Genomic DNA, 18,906 nt, shown 5'->3' with positions numbered 1-18,906 from the left:
GCTCGGAGCGGTGGGTGCAGTTGACCTCCAGACACGTCAAATCAGAGACTGAGCCGCAAGCTAGCTGGCAGCCATTACCGCTCGCGGAAAACTGGATAAGCCATTTTAATCGATAGAATGACACTAACATTCATAGAATGACAGTTGGCCCATGCAGTAAAATAACAAATTTTTAGTCCCGTATAAATTCAGAATGCAAATTAAAAATAGTTCCGGGGCTACAAAAATACTGAAAAATTGGGGTTAGGCTCAGTTTTTTATGCAGATTCAGAATATGTAAAAACATGTATACCCCTAAACAACCCAATTATCACCGGCTCAGTCGGTTGTTTAAAATCACTACGGAAATTATTTTTCTTAAAAATAAACATATTTCGAACAAACACGTTTTTCTTTCATTTTTCTTATCATTGAAATATCAAAAATACTAAATTACATTTTGCTCGGTAATATTTATTACTGTGGTCTGTATTCTTTTTACAAATTATTCAGTATTTTTTTACTGAGTAATCAGTAGTTTTTACAGATTATCTCAGTAAAATTTGACATTTAGTCATCGAGAGTGCAAAACGAGGACTCGGTAAATTGTTAAACTTTTTACTGAGCGGACTGCCGAGAGCTCAGCTGTTGAGAAATCGGTAATTCGTTTACCGAGCCCGTTCAAATAAATTAAGTGTGTTCTATTGCAAAAACTTCATTTACATTTGAGTATATACAATATAATCTATTGTCAATTTAATGTTATTAACAGTAGTGTTGCAACAAATTGTATTGTTATTCTACTGTATTTTTTATTCGGGTTGCGCTATTCAAATTAATTGGGTTGTTGAGCAGAGAAAAATATGAGGTTTTTTATAGTTTAACATAAAGAGCATGCTTTTCTGATCTCCAACATATTTTTATTTTGTTTGTAAACCTTTTATTTTCATTTTTGTATAGCAAACAATAAGCCATTTTAATCGATAGAATGACACTAACATTCATAGAATGACAGTTGGCCCATGCAGCATTAGAACAAATTTTTAGTCCCATATAAATTTAGAATGCAAATTAAAAATAGTTCCTGTGCTCCAAAAATCCTGAAAAATTGGGGTTAGGCTCAGTTTTTTATGCAGATTCAGAATATGTAAAAACATGTATACCCCTAAACAACCCAATTCATGAAAAAAAAAATGTTCTTTTGAAAAGTTAAGCGAGATTTTCTTTTATTCTTTATGTTGAAGCTCTTTTCAAATGTGATGCTAGAAATACCCTTGAAGCACAATCAGCTTTTCTAACCTTCCTTCACAGAAACTTTCACACCAGGAAACCTCGTTTGCCAGACCAACCCATGATCCCGCTTTGGATCCAGTCAGAACGACCGAGAGGCCAACATCAGTGCATCCTGCTTTGCCTGCCGGTGATAAATTGGGTGCGGATCGCCATTACGTTTTCAATCGCGCTGTCGTCGGTCGGTCGCGTTTTGGTGAAGCAAAAGCAAACCCCGGATCCATCGAGCAGCAAAACGTGTGTTTGGATAAATGCGACGAAAAATCGGAATTTACGGTCCGCGCCCAACCCAAAACCGATCGAAAGTGGCATCAAACGGGAGCGGGACATTTACGGTGCACGGTGCGTATAAAGTTGTGCGGAAGCATCTGTTTTGAAGTGGATAAAAATCGAATTCAGCGAAAGGTGTGCGGATTTTTTCGTCGGTGCGGTTCTTTCTCGTATTTCCTCGGTCGTCCTGGGTTTGTGTGTGGTGTCAGGAGAAACGCGCGGTGTGTGCTGCGGTAGAGCTGGTAGCTCGAGAACACGACACGGCTGCGGTCGGTCAACGATTGTTACGTGCGACGACGAAGATTTTGAAGTTTTTTTTTTCTCCCGTGAGAATTCTACCCGATTTTTTTGGATAATTCTGTTTGTGGAAATGGCTCGAACTGGCCAGGCAAAGAAATAAATTGCCTACGCAATTTTCATCGGAAGTGACGAAATAGACACCAGCAGTCCATGGAGATTATTGGATCGGAGTAAAAACGCAGCAAGCCGATGTATTTTGGTTTATTTGTGTGGGTTTCCGCGCAAGTAAGAGCATCCAGAGCGCTAGCGTTACGCTTGGAAGACATACGTATCGGGGGGAATAAATTGTGCGGGTTTGCGTTGTTTCTGCAGAATCATTCTGGGCTTAATTATTTTCTGTTGCTTAATTTTTTTTTGTTCTACCAGTGCTGCAGAAGTAACTTCGGGGAGGCAATACGTTACAATTACAATACGAAAGTGAAGTTTACGCCGAAATAATTTCCCTTGTATGTAAACACAATTTGCCGCAGATATTTTTAATTCAGTGAAATGCAAGAGAGGGGCGGAAAACTGATCAGTAGTGAAAGGAAAAAGGGTAAAATTTCCCAGTTGTCAGGATAGAGCGTATTATTAGCAAGTGAGCTCAAATCCAAAGTGCTAAATCATCGATTCGGCAAATGAGTACTCGTGCTGAAGTTGGTGCGCAGTCCAGCTTGTTTGGATTAGTTTATGAAACACGGCTGGGAATAGTGCTGTCAGGGCAAAATTCTACGCGGAATTGATTCAAAATCCTCATTAGATTGGATTGGATTTGCCTTTGCAACCGAAAAGAAAACGGTAAGTGTCATGTTATTGAGTATGATATGACAATAATTTTAAGCTTTCTGATTATTATGTAAAAATGTAAAAGCGGAAACAAGCTTTATTATTTGAACAATAATATATTTTGTCTTTATTAAATAGGTTTTCAGCCCTAGGCTGGCTCATCTCTAGAAACAATGATAATTTGTGTAGAAAGCGAGTTCGCGCCGTAAAATCAGTTTTATTATTTGAAATGTATTCTTTTAATAGATACAAGGGAAGTTCTCGCGATGCAGAGAAAAATTTCGAGAACAGCAAAAAAAGCTTTCCTCTATCAAATATAAGGCCATAAGTTTTGGAAATAAAAAGCCTTTGACATTAGTGCTGTGTAATGATTTAGCTCGAATTCATTTAATCTGCTTCAAGCTCATGGTTCTGTTCCCAATAGACGCCGATATTTTTATTTCTCCTCTCAACCTGACAGTTTCTTCAGCTTCCAATCTGCTTTGAGCGAGTCGTATACTGGAATACAGGCATAACTCGATAGTACGTACCCTCGATAGTAGGTATCCTCGATAGTACGTACACAAAAAATATATTTTTTTCGTTTCATTTTCTGATCGATTTTAGTTAAAATTTTAAAATGTTTTGATCATGGCTCATGCGATGCTACGTAATAATTTTACATCTGATTTAAACATCATCGCGAGCTTATACGTATTTAGTTGCAGTACTTTAAAAAGCAGCGTTTCATAAATGTTTGTCTGTCTAACGTAGCACACATTATTCTATTATTTTAAACAATTGAAGGAACATCTGAAACAGCTGATTACATTGTCTCAAAATATTATCAGCAATGATTGAAATTGTATGGGTATGGATCCACAGATGATTTTCTCAGAAAGCGGAATAGCTATCCACTTAATTGAACGATTATTATGTTTATGAATTATTTTATCTACCAAGGAAGTCTTGACTCCACATGGACTCCACATGATCGTGTGGACGTGTTTCGGTGGCTTGTTTGAAACCGCTTGTTGTTGACGTTAAGTTTATGTGGTTTGAAAGCATATAAAACCGTTTGAAAGTTTTAAAAGATTCTACCATTCTCAACGCATCTGTTGAGCAGTATTTAATCAGTCAGAATACGTGTATTTCCATCGTAATTTATTACACAGAAGCCTTCCAGTCAGCATTCCCGCAAGCAATCGCAAAGATGCAGTGCAACAAATGCTATCATACCGTTGATCGCAACGGCAACAATCGACTTAATTCGCAAAATTCTACAATCTTCGATGACGCCCCCAACATTTCCCCCGAGTATGCAGAAGAAACATTTTCTTTATTCTTTACAAATATTGAGATCCACACCGATGAAAAAGAAATTGATCGATTAGTACGTGAAAGCCTAGACTTTGATGTTGCAGATCAAATATCATTGAGATGAAGAAATCGCTTTATTTCTTCGAAACGATTGCGACACATAACATGGGCGATAGGAGCGTATCTAGTATCAGCAGCCCAATACATTCGGAAAGATGGAACTTTTACAATTCCGATCATTAGCAGCATTCCCAAGTACTGCTCTATTTCTCCTGAAGTGATCGCTTTATCCTCGCCTGATTTCTGTTGCGCGTATTTGTTTGTCTCGTGAGCAATGTTGTCTATAATACTTTTATCCAGGAACATCGAAAAATATTGATACGGGGTCATAGGTTTATTAGGAGGGGCAGGATAATTGCTCTCACAGCTCGGAGGATTCACAGACGTATGATCACCTTCGCACCATGCAGGAATCAACTGTTTTTGTTGACGTTTTCCTGGTTGGCGATTATTTTTTTCCTTACGACCTTTGACCCGAGTTCCTACAACCTTCTGCTGAAAACAAGGTTGCGTCTCGACAAGTACCGTCTCTGCTTCATCCCCGTCAGACGTGTAATCAAACACTTCGATATTATCCGGCAACGGAAGTGGGAGAGGATTTAGCTGATCTACTTCATTCTCCTCGTCACTCAGATCTAAATTCTCGACATCCGATTCGTTTCCTTCGGGAACGATGACGAGGTGAATAACATCAGCATCTATAATCAAACTTTCAAGTATTCTACTAGTAAAGGAAATTGAAAGTCGGAAAAACTTACTTCTGGATACTATTGTTTTCGGAGTTTTCCACGTCTCCTTTCCCAGAACTTCCACTCGAAAATCATTCAGAAATTCCCACGTAAACCAACCAATTCCATTCTTCATTCATTACTTCGAGGTCTTCCAGAAATTCCCTATGAATTTCTTCATAAACCCGTCCCGGGAATTCTTCCAAAAATTGCGTCAAGAACAGTCTCAAAAGATTGTTCGTAATTTTGACGTAGGACTTACGTCTCTCTTTACTATACCGGGTGTCATTTCAAAATTTCTAAATCGGCCGCGTTACGCTGTGTTGAAAGATTTCAAACGTTAATAGCTTTTACCCTAGTGAACAGATTTCTGCAGTTAACCCCTCAATCGACAGCTTTCAAGTATGCCTTTCATAATAATGCTTTATAATATCCGAAAACTTGTTTCAATAGGCCTAAAACTGTTTTCAAAGCAAAACATTGAATACACAAAAACCTATAAATATGGGTACCGCATCATTCTTACATCATTCACACTTACCTCATTTCACCGTATTCGGTAAATTTTACCGAAATCTCAACAGCAGAACTGTTCGGTAATTTATTTTACAGATTTTTTGTAATTTTTTCCATTGCTCAACTGTCAAAATCACCGAAAATCAGTTAAATTATTTACCGAACAGTTCTGCTGTTGAGATTTCGGTAAAATTTTACCGAACTCGGCGATTTATTTTAAGTGTGTTCCATTACCACGTTTAGAGATGTCGTAAAATCTCGATTAATCGATTAGTAACTAATCGATTACTCTCGATTCTTATCGATTATTGAATCGATGAATCGTTGGGTAGTAATCGATTAAAAATTAATCGATTATCACAACGATGAATCGATTAATCGAAGTAATCGCTTAATTTGCAACATCCTTATGATGTCGTAAAATCCCGATTAATCGATTAGTAACTAATCGATTACTGTTGATTCTTCTCGATTATTGAATCGATTGGTCGTTGGGTAATAATCGATTCAAAATTAATCGATTATCTCAACGATTAATCGATTAATCGAAATAATCGATTAATTTGCGACATCTCTAACCACGTTCTGATTGGTGCAGACGTCAACGAATGAGCTCACGCTAGGTCTGCTAAGAAGGCATAAAATAGCGCAGCGCGAATTTTTCCTCTCAATCTGACCGAAACAGGCAAAGCAATAACAGCATCGCATCGTCGGAATTTTGAACGGTTGCATCATCGTCTCAGCCACGCATTCGCAAAACCTAAAGCCTTTTTAAGAGCAAGGCAGAATCGTCACACGACAGAATCGTCACGACAACACTACTGATCAAGTTTTCTCGGCCGATGGTAGCAGCGATTCATAATGTTTTAAACAATCATAAATTCCCAGTTGAACCGCTCAAGAGGAAATTTACATCTAACATTGTGAATGGATCTTTTTAGAACCACTAATATACTTACTAAAGAGTTTTTCGCAATATAATCATTTTGAAAATGTAGTACAATCAACTAATTAGAGAGCGTTTGCGTGACAATTTTATTAATATTCGCGTTCATGGCGATGAATTGTTGAAAAATTCTGTCTTCCTCGCTCACGACAAAAGAAAATGCGTTTCTTATTCTAAGATTTCAACGAAAATTTTTGAAATTTCTCCTTTATAATTCCAAAAATTGTCACTGTTTTGAGTCTAAATATTTCAATTCAAAATTTGATTTATTTGTTGATGTGAATAGGTAAATAGCTACTGAATTTTGTGTAACTTTAAAACGCTGGTATAAAGCATTTGAATATTCTTGGTTAACGTGATTTTGTGTTTCAGCAAGTATACTCTATTACCACTATTACCACTCTAGCTAATTTGAAGAGTTAACGCAGTAGCGTCGCGGTATAACAAAAGACAAGCAATGTAGTGAAGAGACATTGCGAGGGGTGCTTGTGGTTACGCTGTGTTGAAAGATTTTGAATGATAATATAATAGATTTTGATAATAGATTTTGAATGATGAACATAAATATTTGATTCAAATAATTACTTTCATTTATTTGCAAAAGGCATTAGCAATTAAAGATGCACAATCAGCAATAGTGTTAATATCCATTTTAGATTAGAAAATTTCGCTGTCTTACATGTAAATGTTTTAAAAAAGTCCGTAAAAAATAACTTCCAGAAGAATATTTAAATAAACTTCCTATTTTCTTGTTTTTCATTTTCTGAGAAATTGTATTATTAAACTTGACGTAGACTCGGAGTTTGGGATCAAAATATTAAATAATTTTTCGTTGACGTATTAGCAGTACCTCCTCTATTTTAGTAGGGTTACTTCTCATTGACTTGTTTATTATTGTTGTGATTTTTTTTCAGCTGTAAGCACGCATGTTAGCAAAAAGAAGCAACGAAATTGGTGCTGTATTTCTTTGTTTGGAAAACGGGACAGCTCCCCTAAAATAGCACATTTTGTCCAAGTCTGGAAGTTTTATAAATAAAATTTTTAAACTTCAAATACTATCATCAATAAGAAATCTATAGATGCCCTACATTTGCTTGAGTAAATAAGGGCTTAATAGTTAGAAACAAAGCAATTCTAATTATGTATTTAATTATTAGTTTTATTTCCAGAAGTTTTGAATAAACAAATTGCTAATAATTCTACACAGCATGGAAGTTGTCGTTTCCAATATCAATACCTATAATCAAACTCTATAGATCCAAAAGTTAAAAGTTAAATGTAAATACGTTACGTTTATACAAGTCCTACGTCTACTCGCGGTTATGTTGAAAACATTACCCATTGCTCGTTTTTTTTCTTCGGAAAATTCCTTGAGAAATTCGTCTGCAAATTCATCTGGCTATTTCTTCAGATCTACAAAAAATCATCCCTAAATCCCTTCATGATTTTCCAAAAAATTTTTCCAGGAATTAGCAGCAATATCTTAAAACAATAACACATCTTCTAAAAACTCTCCCAAATTTTCTTTCAGAAATTCCTCTATGAATTCTCCTGCTTAAAGAATTCGTTTCGTAATCCTCACAGAAATTTCTCAAGATATTCTGCATAGAACTCCTTCAAGAACTGCTCCGGGAAGTTTCTTTTTTAAGAAGAATTTTTGAAGGAATTCTTGTGAGAGTATTCGAAGGAGTTCCCAAACCATTTCCTGGAGAATTTCCTATAGTAAGATGGAGGAGGAGATCCCAAATGGATTTTTTTGGATAAATTGGATTAGGCCGATACAAATATTTAAAAACTATTTTGTCCCCCCCCCCCTTAATTATTTAGCCAAAAAAATATATTTTGAGGGGCAACAAAATAAAATTCGAATAATTTTGAAAATTTTCAAAACATTCTTTAACAAATCCGAGGAGTTTTTAGATTTTTTTTATTTTAATATTTATTTTTTACTAGCTTTATGTACCCGGCCTTGCTCGGAATTGCCAGTTTGGTTTTCAGTTTTTTTTTTCACAATCAGAAAAAGATTAAACCAATTGGTCAACAGGGTAATTGTGTTAACTTATTGATACTTCAAGATTTGATGAAAGATTGACACATCCACCATCCAGAAGGAAAAACATTAATCATTGCTTTTCAATGGGCAAACCATGATTGCGATGAAGGGTAACAATTATCATTGCTTTATACCCAGCGAATGCATGCTTTCTATGAAAAATTTTTCTGATGCTGTTCATAATTCATGTCGAATGACCTTAGGCCTTAAATAGTGTTATGTTAATGGACTGCTTCATTCAGAGATATGTCATTTTCAGGGAAATGTCATATTCTGGGATATTTGTATCGGTAAGAATCACTTTTGGAAAACATAATTTTCGTCATTTTTGGTTAGATTTGACGATTCTATAGTTAAACTTTGTTCGCGAGAAAATTGGCGCCAAATTCATTTCGTTCCGAATAACTATCAATCTGTCAAAACTCAAATGGGTCGGCTTCGGAGTAAAATTTTAACCACGATGGGAAAATAACCATCGAAGTGTCAAATTTTAACTAAAAGTTAAACGAATCGGTGGAATGGTTCACAGCCTAAACTGTTCGTTTAATAAATATCCTCTCTCTCATTCAGCTATGACACTCCTACCCAGTCTGATATAGTCTTCCTTAAACAGAGAATACGGGTTCCAAATTTGGTGGACATCGGTAAATTGGTTCAAAAGTTATGCTGAATTGATCGATAACTAAACAATATTCCTCTCTCACACCCACCCCCTTTTCAAATGACCTACCCACATTCACTAAAATTGTTTCCTTAGGACAGACAATATTTGATACGGTTCAAATCAATCATTGGGTTCAAGACTTACATTGAGTTGATCGATTGCTGAATAATACTACTCCCCCCATACCCTCCCTTTTTCAAAGAGCATCCCTAACCTAACTATCGTCGTCTCCTTAATATCAAGAATGTGTGTTCCAAACTTGGTTGAAAACGGCCAAGGGGTTCAAAAGCTACACTGAATTGATCAATAACTATGCAATACCCCTACCCCACCACCCTCCCCCTTGTCCAAAGAGTATGCTTAACTACTCTATAGTCGTCTCCTAAAGATAAAGAATGTGTGTTCCAAATTTGGTTGAAATCGGCCAAGGGGTTCAGGAGGTATACTGAGTTGATCGATAACTAAGCAATACCCCTCCCCCCACACTCTCCCCCTTTTTCCAAAAAGCATCCCTAACCCCCTATCATCGTCTCCTTAAGATAAAGAATGTGTGTTCCAAATTTGGTTGAAATCGGCCAAGGGGTTCAAAAGGTTCACTGCTTTGAATAACTAAGAATAACCACCCCCCCCATACCCTCCCCCTTTCCAAAAGAGCATCCCAAAGCCTCCTATCGTCATCTCCTAAAGATTAAGAATGTGCGTTCCAAATTTGGTTGAAATCGGCCAAGGGGTTTAGAAGGTACACTGAGTTGATCGATAACTAAGCAATACCCCTCTCCCCACACCCTCCCCCTTTTTCCAAAAAGCATCCCTAATCCCCCTATCATCGTCTCCTTAAGATGAAGAATGTGTGGTCCAAATTAGGTTGAAATCAGCCAAGGGGTTCCAAAGGTACACTGAGTTGATCGATAACTAAGCAATACCCCTTCCCCCACACCCTCCCCCTTTTCCAAAGAGCATCCTCAACCCCCCTATCGTCGTCTCCTTAAGATAAAGAATGTGTGTTCCAAATTTGATTGAAATCGGTCAATGGGTTCAGAAGTTATGCTGGAACATACATACAAACATACATACAAACATACAAACATTGAGTTTTATATATATGGATGGATTATCCCCCCTGACCTTTCGGAGACCAGTAGGACAAAATGTTAATTAAATATTTGTAACGGCCTTAATGGATTTTTCGATGGATCTTCTAGAGAAATTATCAGATGAATTCCTAGAAGAGTATCGGAAATTAATTCAGGCGAAAATCTAAAATAAGAAGTTTTATTCAAAGGAATTTTCAGAGGATATATTATATTTATAAACAAATTTCAAATAAAGTTATGAAATCATTTGACTGAAATACAAAAGAAATTCTGGTAAGAATTTCAGGGGGAGCAATTCTTTAGTTTCCTGAAGAACAATTCCCACATTTTCAGAAAAAGTATCTTTATGTTTGGCCGAGAACATGTTGAATAACAAAGGATCTAGTGGTCATGTTGCCAAAGATATTTTCCCACGTCGTACTTCTTGGTCACAGATCAGCTCCACGCTAGCTGCAGTTGTGATTATATCGCCAATGACTTATATTTAAAACAAACTTTATCGACAGACATCACCTCAATTCGTCGAGTTGAGTTGATCGGTATATGGAAGTCGGCCCTCTGGGCCTCTTATCAACACTTCGTTTTTGGAGTGAACATATAGCCTTTTCGTTACACCTCGGTGTACGAGAAACGTAAACACGATTCTAAAGATGAGAATATTAAAATAACTTAGAATGTTATCCCGTTTTTACATCTTCGAAATTTGTCTTGTTGTTTTTATACTCATCTTTATACTCATGTTTTTATACTCTCATATAATTACGAATCATAATGAAGGTTCCTCCAAACCAACGCGATGCGACTGTTGCTATAGCTGGCAGTTTGTCGCTTTGGTAAGGAAGCGTCAATGAAGTTAATAGAGTCACAACGACAGTGATAGTTCAGGGCAACCTTAAAGCTTTTCATTCGCAATCTATAAAAATCCATAAAATACGTCACGTAAAAATGTCGTGATCTATTAACCACCCCCAATCGTCGCTTTTTGTAGTAACATGCATAACCGCATGTACGATGCGTAACATATCTTCAAAACATTACTCCTGCAAATGTCACGTAATTTATGGAGGTTCTGAAGCATTAAAATGTAGGCACGATTTAAAGAAAAATCTGGGTCCTGTTGGTCCAAAATATCAAATAAAAAGTATGCTTAGAGTACAGAGCCTTCTATCCAATCTTTTACTTCCAGGTGGTTTTATGAACATTCTGCTATTCCTAAATAAACAAACAGACAAAAAAAATTATTGTTCGAATTTTTTTGCTTCGATAGTACGTACGCTTCGTTTTTATTTTGTTCGGTATGAACCACTGCCTCCATTTCTTTGAACTTTTGTAGTATGCCCGTGTCATTTGTTTAGTGCATGTCTTTCTGCTCCATTTCTATCAAGAAGAAATGAAGAAGTCGTTTGTTATCCAGATATTTCTCAAACTTGATGTAAGGCATCTTTAGATTAAAGTACCGCTATTTATACCCTTCGAGAAATGGCTTATACCAACTCTCAAAGGCGCGCCCCTTCAATCACTTTCGGCTCAACAATAAGTGAGATAATACTGATTTTGACCATGCATCGATACTGTAGTTCAAACATATTTTTGCTTCTTCTTATGAGTTCCGAATTCGTTTTTGTACAGAGATCTGATTTCATTGCGTTTGGCATTTCTGAATCTCACCTTTACACAGAGCTCTAATCAGTCAGAGGGTTCAGCAGATCCACCGCGTATCCGCTTCTTTCCTAATTAATCAGCGCGCTCTGGAGCTTGGAGATTCATGTCGTCGGCTTCGAAACCAACCTAAGTTACACCTACCAACCAACCTAAGAGTTACGTTTTTATAATTTACTCCATTGACTCCATCCAAAAGGAGAGAACAGTGGATCATCTAAAAGCAAATTATAGTCGTTCCATACTCTTCCGACCATCACTCATAAGTATTACAACCCGGGCAGAGGTGAATAACAAAATAATATCAAAGCAACATCAAAATATGTTATGATATCATTTTTTGATATTAGAATGATATTCATATGTTTCAATGAAAATCAAATGACAATCATAATATGTTTTCATATCTATGTGTGATATTGTTTTGATCTTGTTAATCATCGTGTTAAATATCAGTTAATCATAATATTGTTTCACACCAAAATCGAACCTTTTATAGAAGGCTGAAATAAAATAAAAGGAGATTTTTTTTAATACAATTTATTAACGTTTTTTCTAGTATTCCTATTTTGTACTGAGACGTACTTGCAGTTGAGATTGTAATACAATTTTGTGTACTAATGTGAATAAAGTTGTGGAGTTAAATGTAATAATGTGCATCCGCCTTTGTGTAATTCATTCCAACATTATCATAAACTATATGCTCCAACCATGGGATGACTTCCACTAATCTGCTTGTGTGCGGGTTTTGCATCTCGATATGAATTGGTCGATATTGTCTTTATATTCAATCCGCATTGCTATGCATTGCTGAATAGTATGATCAACTTTTATAACTCGATTTTCATCACTAAGGTGGTATGAATACAAATTATCATGAATTTTTCTAGCAATTGCTTGTTTTCCGACAATATATATTACATTATTTTTATCACACAATATGTTCCTGATGCTATAAAATTGTCCATTGACATCAATCCACGAATCATCATAATTGAAATTTGAACAGGTCTCTTTTGTGCAAAAGGCTAAACCATTCATATGAAATCGGCTGTGTATGCTAAACATTCTTTCATCTACGTCATCATTGTAAACAACTTCATCGCTTAAGACATACAATGATTTTGGGTCGTACTGAAGCGGTGCATGCTCTCTAGTCCATATTGTTTTCACCCAACAATGGATAGGCGAGCTGGATGGAAGTTCGATGTACTGGCACATTCTATTGAAATAGTATTTCCTCTCAATTTGAAGAATCGGTTTGTTGTTTCCAGTTCGAAATCCCAGCAACAAAGCGTTTCCTGCAATATGTTAATAAAAATTACCACAGGGCATTGGTTGAGCTCTGAATGATAAATAACCTGATTCGTAAGGAAAAAGCGAAAAATTGTACAGAGCTCCAAAATCTCTAACTGATTGAATGAAGTGTCCTACTAGATGCACATTATAGGTCATACTTTCTTTTCCATAGAGTTTCTGAAATGATGTTATGAACTGTCTCAACTGTTTGTCGCAAGAGTTGATTACTGATTCATCAAGTTTTGGGCTCAGTAGATTAAAAATTGATGACGAAAGAAGCATCGCATGATCAAGATAGGCTTGTGGTAATATACCAATAAGAGCAGGATAGATGTAGTGCAATAATAAAGACTCCCACTCATTAGCCTTATATTTCTTATACTCCTTTAACTTTCGGGGATATCTAGAAAACGATGATGGTGGACGAAAAGATAACATTCTTTTCTCAACTTCGTCTATCTTATTTCCAATGTAGAATGGTTGCTTGTGGTATTCACTTTCTGTCCACATGGTCCACATTTGTTTCATTACACCAAGTAGAATTGCGTGCATGTAGTCGGGTGGAAAAGATCTTATTATGTCAAATCCGCACAGTGATACGAACACAGACTTTCCCATGATACCAAACCTTTCATTTCCATCTTTAAATACCTCATCCATTTGTTTCCTTGTAGCTATGTTTTCTCGCATAGCAACCTTTCGGTTCGGATAGCATTTACATATTCCCGAGTCCTTTACATCCCCGGGATGAAGGCAGTATGTGCAACCATAATTTCCGTTGAATTGCTTCATATTTTGCACCTTGCATCTAGCAACCGAATCAAGATTTACTTGTAACAGCTTGATGGAGTACGCGTTATTGTCTATGATGACACCTGTGTTGTCCAAATGGTTCAGCTCAATGCATAAATATTTAAAAAGCAGATTAGTGTTTGGTTCTCCTTTAGAAAGCCAAAGAGCGTTGATGATTAGGTTGTGTTTCGAAAAACGTTCAACGGGAGGAAGATTGTTGAGCGTTAGAAATACGGGGTATAGAGGTTTCTGTGTCGTACATTTATAAGTAGCTGCTCCGTCGGTGTTAGCACTCAAAGTAAGCATTGTCCGTGAATCTCCAACATTTTTTTCTCTAGCATATCTACCGCAATTGATATCTGCTATACGTTGTTCATCTAAAGTTTTTGCATGTTTTTCAATTTTAACTTTATGCCTACGAACAAGCTCACAGATTTGTTTTTCAATCGGAATTATTATGAAGAAATCCTTCTCAGTGCAGCCACAAATCTGACAATTCGTGCATGAATCTGGTGCGGTCGTTCCATAATCAAATTGACAATTTGTACAGAAATAAACGCGATACGATTTGTACGAGTCCATTTGAAAAAGGGCGGAAAATGATGAAAAAGTCTCAGGAAAGGTTTTAACTCCGGCAATCACATTGAGAAGCTTTAACATATCTTCCAGCGCTGATTGAGTCAAACTGTGTCGAATATAGAAGTTCAAGACCATAAATAGAACGTCGGGGCATTCCAGGTCAGACATGCATTTGAATTTTTTCCTCTTGAATGATGGTGTAAATATCTGAAACAGGATAATTTGGTATATAATGATGATTGTTTATTGGTGTAGTAGATAGGTATAATCTGTATTGAGATATCTTCTTTCAAATGTTGGTGAAATTTGAATAGCGAAAGTCATCTTACGCAGGATTGCTTGAAAGTAAGAACTTTATTCGGAAAAAAATATTGAGTACAAGATTTTCACATTCCTATCTTTAAAAGTCCGTTTGCCACGCATCGCCTTTTCAACGCAGCGTTCACAAGACGCATGTGTGTAACAGCGCGGTAAAGCTGTCTTACTGCTTTTTCTCAATGCTACCTTGCGTATTTAAAACGCCGCGTTGAAAAAACGGTACGTGGGCCTCGTGCCTATCTTAGTTCCATTAAAGACAAATTCACACCTATTACACTTGAACACTTCTTACATTGTTGAAAATCCAAGGCTCGTGATCGGAAGTTTGTTCGTAATAATTGCTCTCTAAATCGGAATCCTCTTCGAACGATATGCCACCAAACCGTTCTTTGTCAGCATCAACATATCCTAAATCACTTTGCTCGATGTTTTCATATTGGATGCTGTCTTCAGATATGGTGCTGTTGGTTTCATGCGTTGATTCCGGTATTTTCAATGTGATTCTCGATTGATCTTCAAGCTGTTCGTCTACTGGCAAAGGAAGAAATGCATCTTGGAAATTTTCGCTGTGTGATGTCCGATTTTTATGGATGTTGCGCCTAGGCTGGAACCAATACCACTAATAGTTCAACTATTTCAAATATTTAAGTTATTTGAACCTTACCTTTTTTGTATATTTGGAGCCGAAGGTATCGACCGACATAAAATACTGGCGCCTATTTCGTGAACTCATTTTTTCTCAAATTTATATACCCGATTCTGCAAAAAAAATTTGATTCTGCAATCAATTATTGCTCGCTGCTGATATTAAACACAAACTGACGTTTGTCTTTGTCAAACAAAATATCATGTTCGATCTATGCTAACGAAGTTGTCTATGGTGCTTCTACACGAATAATTGGAAAGAGTAATATTATCGATTTCGAAAATGACCGGGTAATCTGTCAAAACAACTGACAACAATGAGCCCGTTCATCATAACATTTAACCTAATTCTGCAGCAGACCGTCATGATTTTGACGTTTATTTAATAAATGGAAAAGTAATGCTGCCGACGATTTCAAACTTGATATTGAGCTTCGGAAGTACACTTAGGAAAATCGACACATACTTTATGGCAAAAATCCATGTATTTTTAAATATGCATATCATGCGTCGGCACATACTTAATTGCATACAAATTTATAGATGAATACACTACTAAGGCTGTGAACCATTCCACCGATTCGTTTAACTTTTAGTTAAAATTTGACAGTTCGATGGTTATTTCGCCGTGGTTAAAAATAACCCTGCTCCGGAGCATGGTTAGATTTGACAGTTCGATAGTTAAACTTTGTTCGCGAGAAAATTGGCGCCAAATCCATTTCGTTCCGAATAACTATCAATCTGTCAAAACTCAAATGGGTCGGCTTCGAAGTAAAATTTTAACCACGATGGGAAAATAACCATCATAGTGTCAAATTTTAACTAAAAGTTAAACGAATCGGTGGAATGGTTCACAGCCTAAAAATCCACACATATTTATTGGCAAAAATCCATAGATTTAGCTCATGATGTATATCAGCGCACACATAATCATTCTCTACTAATAAAATATATATCAAAATAAACTTTATGTGTCGTTTCGAATTAGCAAATATTTAATTTATGTGTGGTTTTATATCGATTATATTAGGGTGGAGCAATTGCAAAAATTTATAACGGCGACACATATATCTTATATAGATATTTTTGGCAGTGTACTATGACCCACATGGATAGTAAGTGTGAACACAAAAGATATTTTAGTTACTAGATAAAGATTGTCGCTGTCGTCGCTGTCCGGAACATCTTTTGCTAGCAAGGATAGGGGAGCTAAATGTCAAAGAAGGAAATCCATACGATTTGACAGCTTGGTACCCAACGTGTTCCGGACAGCACAACAAAGGGAACCGAAGCGACAATCTTTATCTAGTAACTAAAATATCTTTTGTGAACACTCATGCAATGCATGTGGGCGCATGAAATATATGTGTCGAAAATATGGAATCCATTTCACTACCCACATTGCAAAAATCCATATGGAAACTCATGAATATAATGCGGAGTTTTTTGTGAGTGTAGTACGCTGGATTCGCCTAAAGATGCGCTAAGCAATGCATCAATTAGTTCGACAGATAAAACTTCGGAAGAAAGTTAGGTACGAATTCTGTTTTGGTGCTACGCCGACAATAACAAACTGAGGGTCTGTCTCATTTGGATAATTAAATTAAAATTAAACTTAAAAGTTACATTTCAATAATTATCAAATAACCCTGCTCGCAGAGCAAGATTACTTTTGACAGATATCGAATTATTTTGCATCGATATCTTATTGGAATTGCTGGGTAGCACCAGCCATTCTTATGACCGGCTTATTTGCTAATTTTTAAACTGTCACTTTTAAGTTTAATTCTCCAAATGAGACAGACCCTGAGCAACCAAAGAAACGTTTTGTAACCAAAGACAGGCAATAAAAATATTAAAAAGGTCGACCAACACGTTTACTCATTAATAGGCACTTTTCCTTTGCTATCTCTTTCCCTCTGGTGAAAAATTTACCCATTTTAGGATAATAAGTGGATCTACTCATTTAAATGAGTAAATCCACTTAATCTAGTTTTTCAGCAGATAGAAAGAGATAGCAGAGGAAAAGTACCCATTCATTAATTGTTTTTTTACCGGGTAGGAAACTGAAGGTTTTTATTTAAATTGACCATTCCTATCAAAAATTTTATTTACCTCGTCATGCAGTTCTTTTCCTGAATAAAAAAGTATTGTAGAAAAGCAATTGTAACACCACCTTTCGAAACAATAATTTTGCTATAGTATATATTGTAGACTCAATCATAGAGCTTGCTGACGTTTAATCATCTTTCTCTTTTAAGCACATAAGAAGGATAGAATTTGTTTTCACCGGGAAACGCTTCCCGATGAAAACAAATCCCACCCTCTCTATGCGCTCGAAAGAGAAGGACGAATGAGCTTTTTACGCTAGCTATAATGTTGACCAGGGGTAATTCAATCTTGACAGATACTGTGGACATTTTTTATAGTTTTTATCAAAGTAGCCAGGACTTGATTTTGATTATCTGTCACGAATTTTCACTTATCTATTGACAATAGGTTACAAACAGGTTACAAATCACGATTGAATTTTTTCGTTTCACTCTCAGAAAATTAATTATTTTCATTATAAGACATCTAGAAGCATATTAAACTCAAAAAATGGTCAACGGCGGATGATATGGTTTCCATAATAGACCATTGGTGAGGATGTCTTTTCGCATACTCTTCGAAAGTCGAAGTTGGTTTAAACTCAGACGCAGAAGAATTATAAAAACCTCATGCCGGCCCACAATGAAACACAAAACTATGATTCTTTCGTAATTCGAAGTGTATGGTGTGTAAGTGTAAGTGTATGGAAGCATATTCTTCGATATGCAAAGAATGGCTCTGAAACTTTGGCTCAAATACTGAAAACGGCTAAATTCAATTTTATACCATTTATGAATGAATGAATTTTGAATGCATTTTACATTTGTTATCAATAATATATGTACATCAATGATAGATTATGAAATGCCATTGGAATCTATTGTCATGTGATGTGAACATATTAAATAGCGGTAAATGAAGTTTTACCCGGATAACCATTTCTTCCTTTTCATGTGTTGTTCTTTTATGCAGAAAAGTGAATGCAGTGCTGTCAAAGCTACATTTTCTATCCGCGTTTCTCTTATCAAGGCCTCTAGTTTATACTTTTGAATCTACGGTACATTTTTATCCGGGTTACTAATTCTAGATCAATTTTCCCAAAAGATTACACGCTATTCCAGATTTACGTAGATTTTTCATGCTGTTTCGTTAACACTTCGCTTATTGCCTACATTTCAGCGGTTATAAGATTTGGTGCAATTTAGCAACCCTATAACCAGAGACCGGCGGGGTGAAAAACTGTCGAAATGGCAACGTATGAAAATGAATGAAATCGTGAAAATAATACTGGCAGCACTTGAAATTTTTGCTTGCTTGTTATGGATGCAAAAAGTAAACAAGTCGAAATGGAACCGCTTTTGACGGTTTGATTGGAAACAAGATGGCGTCTTCGCCGATCTCTTATTCCAGTAATTCTAATGCAATTCTAGTATTATTTCTAATGCAAAAGTATTCTAAAGTATTTCTAATGCAAAATTACTCAATTAGGAGAATAATGGGTTGCGCCACGGCTAAAATGATTAATGATTCAATGTGTGAATCTGTCAAGTCCTTCTATA

The 18,906-nt window shown here is 36.2% G+C and overlaps 3 protein-coding genes across 3 annotated transcripts in view; 2 read left to right on the top strand and 1 right to left on the bottom strand.

Moving 5' to 3' along the window:
- The window catches only part of LOC134226135 (uncharacterized), a 69,015-nt gene extending 66,582 nt beyond the window's left edge, over positions 1 to 2,433 (top strand). Inside the window, exons 2-3 of the mRNA XM_062706713.1 lie at positions 1,291 to 1,611; positions 2,310 to 2,433. Of these exons, the coding sequence (XP_062562697.1) occupies positions 1,291 to 1,611; positions 2,310 to 2,319 (331 nt within the window). The 3' untranslated portion in view covers positions 2,320 to 2,433. The remainder of the gene's footprint in view (positions 1 to 1,290; positions 1,612 to 2,309) is intronic.
- A 42-nt stretch (positions 2,434 to 2,475) lies between these two features.
- LOC134226136 (uncharacterized) overlaps positions 2,476 to 18,906 on the top strand; it is an 84,947-nt gene continuing 68,516 nt past the window's right edge. Inside the window, 1 exon segment of the mRNA XM_062706714.1 lies at positions 2,476 to 2,616. The gene's annotated coding sequence lies outside the window, so the exon portion shown is untranslated.
- LOC134222831 (uncharacterized) lies at positions 4,009 to 14,438 on the bottom strand. Its single transcript, XM_062701981.1, has 3 exons — positions 12,985 to 14,438; positions 12,492 to 12,924; positions 4,009 to 4,684 (listed from the first exon to the last, which is right to left on the bottom strand). The coding sequence occupies exons 1-3, from the start codon at positions 14,426 to 14,428 to the stop codon at positions 4,009 to 4,011; spliced, it is 2,553 nt and encodes an 850-aa protein (XP_062557965.1). The 5' UTR covers positions 14,429 to 14,438.

Source organism: Armigeres subalbatus, chromosome 3 (assembly GCF_024139115.2).
Source record: "Armigeres subalbatus isolate Guangzhou_Male chromosome 3, GZ_Asu_2, whole genome shotgun sequence".
Lineage (NCBI taxonomy): Eukaryota > Metazoa > Arthropoda > Insecta > Diptera > Culicidae > Armigeres > Armigeres subalbatus.
Note: the sequence above shows the minus strand (reverse complement) of the source record. Positions and strands in the feature narration are given on the sequence as shown.

Bases quoted from the DNA above. Each gene is read 5' to 3' on its own strand.
- LOC134222831 (XM_062701981.1), bottom strand. From the start codon at position 14,428: ATGGTCTTGAACTTCTATATTCGACACAGTTTGACTCAATCAGCGCTG. The intron at 12,925-12,984 runs GTTATTTATCAT...AACATATTGCAG, and splicing joins GCTTTTTCCTTACGAATCAG to GAAACGCTTTGTTGCTGGGA. The intron at 4,685-12,491 runs GTATTCATACCA...CTTTACTAGTAG, and splicing joins AGAAAAATTCATGATAATTT to AATACTTGAAAGTTTGATTA.